General features: G+C 40.8%; 1 protein-coding gene across 1 annotated transcript in view; it reads right to left on the reverse strand.

Moving 5' to 3' along the window:
- Nucleotides 1–6852, reverse strand: part of CPNE4 (copine 4) — a 659177-nt gene that overhangs the window by 42775 nt on the left and 609550 nt on the right. Inside the window, exon 16 of the mRNA XM_017891576.1 lies at nt 5384–5443. Coding sequence (XP_017747065.1) covers nt 5384–5443 — 60 coding nt within the window. The remainder of the gene's footprint in view (nt 1–5383; nt 5444–6852) is intronic.

Raw genomic sequence — 6852 nt, forward strand, 5'->3', positions numbered from 1 at the left:
TATTTGAAGTTAAATAGTCGAAAATAAAATTTTAATGAGTGAAAAAAAAAAAGAAAAAGAAAGAAAGAAGGAAAGAAGGAAAGAAAGAAAGAAAGGAAGGAAGGAAGGAAGGAAGGAAGGAAGGAAGGAAAGAAAGAAAAGAAAAGAAAAGAAAAGAAAAGAAAAGAAAAGAAAAGAAAAGAAAAGAAAAGAAAAGAAAAGAAAGAAAGAAAGAAAGATTTCCTGAGAGAATCTTTAATAAGTTAACTAAACGTTTAGGTTTGAAGGTCAGTCTGGGAGAAGTTGCTTTCAGCTTATTATATTATGTTATTAAAATGTAAACTATAGTCAGAGGTAAGAAAAGCAATATTATCTTCAATTTTAAAATGACACAAAAGAAATGTCCATTTAAAATTAATAAGAAAAAATATCACTCACTGTGCCACTAGGCTGGTAAGTCATATTTTATTTTTCTTTCCTCTCTAGGTATTTTATATATATAGTTGTAATCATAGAGTCACTCTGCTTTACATTTTTATAACACTATGTCATAAACATTACCTCATGTTATTATCTAAACCTTATAATTATAATTTAAATAAGCTATATCATAGTCAATACTAAATACTATGATACTAAATATCATAATATTTAAAGGAACACTGTAATTCACAGAGCCATTACCTTATTGTTAGACATTTAGGTTGCTGACAGCTTGTCTGTGTTAAAATCTATGTTATAATGAGCATTTCTGAGCATATGAAAAAGCAATAACTTTCAATAAAAACCCTTTGATTTTCTCCCATTTTTTCTTTTCAAATACCTTACAGCATCTGTCTGTTTTGTGCTATCTATAACTTTGTATTTTGTGTGTGAAATTCTAGTATCTGGTTTTATTTTTAGCTGCTCTACCATGTGCCAAACCCAATCTCTCACCCTGTGGTCTCTGTTTCACCTCCACCCACCTCCTCAAAGACTGAGATGGTGCAGTTGCTCTAGAGTTCTTATGACTCAAGGATTCATGTGAGGTACAAGAACTGTCTTCAGGAGTGCCCTTGACCTCCCAAATTGCATGCAAAATTGGTTGTGTGCACTTCCCAGTAAGAGGCTATAGATCATGTATCAGATTCTCAAGTGTTCAGGTGACCAAAAAAGAATAATCATTGACTGTCTAGGGCTCTTTTTAGCATCATTTATCTCTTTCCTTCCACTGGGCTGTTGACTCTGCTTATAGTCTGATTCTAGCTTAAAATCTCTTCTCTTTTAATCTTTAAATTGCCATCCTCCTTGTACCTCTTGCCTTCCCTTCACTGTTAACTTTCTTGAATGAATACTTAATACCTGCTGTGTTCATTTCCTTACCTTCTGTTTACACTCTAACTCCTGGGTCTCACCTATCTCCTTCTGCTCAAGTTGCCCTTTTGAAGATGACATATGCCTACTCATCATGCTGTTCTTCACCCTCTGACTTCTCTTTAGCATGCAAGATTATTGCCCTTGATCTTAACCTTAGCTTTTTCCTCCTGGGCATCTGAGTTACTGCCTCCCCTTGGGCCTTCTTCTCCTCTGGCATTTCTTCTCTTAACTGTTTGCCCCTCTTTCCTCTGCTGCCAGATAGAGGTCCTCTACAATTTCTTGTCATCAGGCCCTTTTCCTTCTATACTCTTCTCTTGGGACATCTCATCCAGAGCCACATACATGTAGCTCCTGACTCTCCCCTGAAACCTAGGCCCATATTTATAAGTACCGTCCCCACTGGGAGGTACTGAAAGTACCTCCAATGTGTCCAAAGCCAAATTCATCATCTTGCCTGCAGCTGCTCATGTCTTGCATAGTTCCCTGACCTGGTCCGCCACGCTCTGTCAGTCAGGCACAAAAGCTTTGGTTACTTTCAGTCTTCTCATTGTATCCTAGGCAGAGGCTTAGTGCTTCTCTTTCCACAATACCTCTCCTGCTGCTGCCACCCTTGTTTAGCTTCTTTTCACCTGGCACCAGGCCTGTGGCAGTGGGTTTCCATCTCTTCTTGCTTCATCTCTCGTTCCCCCTTCACTACCGTCAAACACTCCCATCTTTACTCGTCTAAAGCATGTGCCTATTGCTTCAAGGCCCTCCTCATTATCCTTTTGAACATGCATTATCCACCAAATTACCTCCAAATTCAAAGCCCTTCAAGTTCTGACCCCAAACTGCTTCCCCAATACTCCCCTAAATACATCCTGTTCATTCATTTTCCTAATTAAGGTTTTAGTATTTATAATTAGAATATAGTGGTGCATAAATACTTAAGTTTATGGGGGATGTTTTTTAAAGCAAAACCCCAATATCATATTTATTTATCCAATTTGTTCTTTTTTCTAAATCTTACCTCCCTTTGAAGTTTTACGGTTCAATTTATTATAATTCAGCAAAAGTATTTGGAACAGCTTAGCAACTGAGGAGAAAGATGCCCCCATCTTTAACACTCTTAAGATTGAACCAGAAGCACCAGTGTCTATGGAAGATACAAAGGCGTTCTCCTAGCCCCTGCTTATATGTTGGATTGGTCAGAGCCACTACAGGAAACAAAATGTCCACCCAAAATGTGATTGAGGAAGTTTAATGAAGGGACAATTCACAAACATGTGGAAAAGGTTAATGGAAACTGACCAGAAAAGAGTAGGAGGGAGCAGTTGCCAGAATTCAGTAAGAGGGGTGTCTTCAGGACAGGGCACCTGACAGGAACTGTGACCTTCTGTCAGGAAGAAGGTCACTGCCAAACCACGGCCTGGCAGGCAGGCAGCTAGAGAAATAAATATTCCAAGTTCTCTCGCCTCCTATTCTTTGATCTCTGATGGGTGCTTCTCACTGGCCAAACCCAACTAAAAGCTAAAAGCTGGAGAGCTTGGATAGTGCATCCGAGGAGGTTGGCTTCCTGGGGTACAGAAGTGAGAGTGGAGAAGGATGGAAAGTGACTCTAGGGGAGGAAATGGAGAACATCCAGAACTTTATGTCTCCTCTGGTGCTTGAAGTCTTTTCTCCAGGGAGACAAAAAGTTCGTGTTGGCTAAAGCTCCCTGGTTGCTCAGGAGCCAAGGGTCACATAATGTGCCAGTGGAGGTTTTTGCCTCTGAAAGCCTCCGAGGTATAATTACTGCAATGAAACATTCCTTTTCTCTCTCTCGTCTGCCCATCTCTATGCCAGAAAACCTTCCTCTTTTCACTTCTCATCTCTCTGCCACTGCCTTTTCATGTTGCCAGATGGTTTCAGTAAAATAACCAGGCAGATAATAAACACTTACAGACCAAATTAAATAAGACATGATACTGTTTCTTAACGATTTGCATTACAGCTTATAATTTAAATTAAGTTGCACTACTTGAGCAATAAAAAATTTATAATGAGAAAGCTGACTTAATTTTGGAAGAAAATGACAGAGAAGTGACTGGTATGTTTCCTTTAGTAGAACACTGGGAATAGAATACCTAGCAATTCTCTTCTGAGTCCCCAACCTGAAACCCTACAGGAGGAAGGGCTTTGTGGAGGAACTGTTGTTGGCTGCCCCCTTCTCCACAGCACTCATCTGTACATTCTCCTCTTCTCATTCCTTGCTCCAGACTGCTCTCCTCAGTCACACCTCCCACAGGTCTTTCAGTTGACACTGGAGTGCATGGGAAGCTGCAACTGGGGTGTTGCCAGAGATAAACACTGAAGCAGTACTCCCAGTGGGGGAAGGTCAGCAGACTGAGAAAGGAGGGGAGAACAAGGCAGGACACAGGGATATCTGAAAGTCAGGATGTGGAGCTGGGAACCCTTTCAGTTGGGGCTCAGCTCCTGATTTTTGTTGGGGCTGATTCTTTGCAGGACACCTTGAAGGGCAGAGCAAGCCCCTGAAGGTTGAATACAGAGCTGTTCAAGAGCATGAGATTTACAAAATCTAAACCAGATTGAAATCAATAGAGCTTTCCCTTGAAAACCTATAAATAGTTTCCTGAAATCACTTTTTTTGCCTAAGATCTTGCGAAACTATTTCCAGCAGCTCTGCTTTATGACATTGCTTGCTTTCATACTTCCATTTGGGTATGCTCAGAGCAGCAATGAGCCCCCAGGACAGCTAGAGTTAGACGTGCATCCTCAGTGAACATGCTTGCTACCTTCTGTATGTGACAGTATGAATGTAGGAAGGCTTGCTGGCTGTGCATTAGAGAATCTTAGACTTTAAAGAGGTGACCAAACTCTAAAATTAGCTCCTTTAAGTATTCAGAGATAAATGCACAATATCCCAAGTTTAGGCAGGACATAGGTAGACCTCCTTGAGATTAGGGCAGAGGCTACTTCCCTAGCTAAGGAGAAGCTGGTTTAGTAAATGGCCATTTGTCCCATCCCTTTGAGACTCCTTTTAGTCCTTTGAGCACCACTATCCCTGGTTCCAGGAATATATTGGTCCTGTCTACTGTCTTGGGCCCAAAGCTTGACTAAAAATTAAACCCATTTTCTTTCCTTTTTCACATGACTGAGCCAGTGAGGGAGCTGAACAGGGCTGAGCTTCATTAGTACATTTCTGTAAGATGGGAAATCTTACAGAAATGAGTACAAGTTGTATTTCTCTTGCTTACATCCACATTGCTTTCCAAAGGGTTCTAGCACATCTGTCTTTTGCCATCTGGGGATTCTCTTTCTGGAAGTCACATCTGACCAAACCTAGGAGGATTTTGAATATTAAGTCAGTGAAAGTTACTTGTTCCAGTGCAGATGGACTCACAACCTTTACCTACTTAGCCACTTTAAAAAGACTCAGCCTACCTAGTCAAATATACATCAGGGGTGTATAAATCCCAAGGGCACACAAATTGCATACAGGGGATGATCCTTGATCCACTCACTGAGTCTTGACACCCACTCTACTTCTCAACCTTGACCTTGGCCTGGTTCTCCGATCTTTGGAATTCATCTTTTCATTGCCTATTGAACTGTTTGTATGACTTACTCTTGGTCCTGACCACTGGGTATGACATTGGTGCTGTAGTCTAGTCACATGAACACAACCATGGCATCTGCCTTGGCTCAGTGGAAGTTACTTGCATGGCTTACTTCCTTTCAATTTTTCTCACCAGGTGATGGAATCTGACAGGCTACACTGCTTCATGCCTCACATAGTTACTGAAGAAATGGGAAGCGTTAGGAGGATTCCCCAGACCACCTGAGGTTGAGTGGCATAAATTTCCTGATATGATGCTGAAAACTATACTTATTAAAGAAAACAGAAGTGTGAACACATTTCAAAAACATGACTCCATATGTTTCAACAATGAGACTTGAACAAACCTGACCGAAGGTTTAAATAAGCTTTTGTCTGCTTATCCCCCAAACCCAGTGCCACTCCTCATCTCTTGCTTCCTGAATAAGAACAAACATGGAAACAACTTACTGTAAACTGGATTTGGCAGCCACCCATGATGTAGTCCAAGAAAGAGTGCATCTTGTGAATCTGCATAGGAGGGGAGAGAAAACTGGGTTAGTAACAGCACAGTCTATTTCCTGATATATTGGAGGCCTAAAGGTTGGTGACTGATTAGCTGCTAAGCCAGAGGAAAGGGCAGACAGACATTGTTGATAAAAGATGGGTCAGTTATGTTTGTTCTGTTAAAGGAGAGAAGGAAGGCAATATCAATACAGATGGGCCTTTGAGGGCGGCCAATATCTATCCCCTGCTCCCCTCTATTATGGTTTATGCAAAATTTAATCAGCTTATGCCTCTGAGGTGAGACTAAAACTATATTTTCGAGTGTCACTACTGTTTTGAAATGAATGATGTCTCACACATGACTTCAGTCTTGCCTCCCTGTATCTAAGTCCCAGTCCTGGTGATATTCTTAATATGCAGGTAATTTAGATAGGCAGTTTTAAGATACCATTAGCTGAGAAGGTAATTTGCTGACAATTTCCAGTTAGTTAAATGCCTCCCCTGCCATGAACAACAACGACTAACATTTATTGGGCATTACTGAATGCCAGGTACTTAATATCTTTCACCTCATTTAATTCTCAGAACAACCCTATGAAGGCGGTACAACTATTATTTTTGTACCTTGTTTGTAGATAAGGAAATTAAGGTCAAGTTCACAATGCTAATAAATGGTAGAGTTGAGACTCAAATGATGCAAGTCTGGGAGAGTCTATCCTTTTGACCTCTATGCTGGAAGCCAGTATGGTTGTTGGGTTATGCAAACTGCCATCATCTGTATACTCAAGTACCTTAGGGATTTCTGGTCTTAATTTACATTTCTTTGTGATATTGCTGCTTGGCTTGGCTCTTGGTGATATTCGTGTATTCGTTTATTCAACAATTATTTATTGAACACTCACTATGCACTATATTCTAGGACTACAATGATTAGAGAAACAGATACAGTACTTGTAGCCATGGAGCTTACAGTCTGGATCCTATCTGGAGAGTCAGTAACTGTAATTTTTGACGGTTACTTCTCAGATTCCATCTAATGCTCAGGAAGCTTCTTAGAGACTGACTGAAAAAATCAGTGTTCGTCTCTCTAGATATCACCTCCAGGTGGCACACATCTATTGGCATACTTTTCTTTCTTTTTTTTTATTATTATACTTTAAGTTCTAGGGTACATGTGCATAACGTGCAGGTTTGTTACATATGTATACTTGTGCCATGTTGGTGTGCTGCACCCATCAACTCGTCAGCACCCCTCAATTCATCATTTATATCAGGTATAACTCCCAATGCAATCCCTCCTCCCTCCCCCCTCCCCATGATAGGCCCCGGTGTGTGATGTTCCCCTTCCCGAGTCCAAGTGATCTCATTGTTCAGTTCCCACCTATGAGTGAGAACATGCGGTGTTTGGTTTTCTGTTCTTGTGATAGTTTGCT

Source organism: Rhinopithecus bieti, unplaced genomic scaffold (assembly GCF_001698545.2).
Source record: "Rhinopithecus bieti isolate Rb0 unplaced genomic scaffold, ASM169854v2 scaffold_21219, whole genome shotgun sequence".
Lineage (NCBI taxonomy): Eukaryota > Metazoa > Chordata > Mammalia > Primates > Cercopithecidae > Rhinopithecus > Rhinopithecus bieti.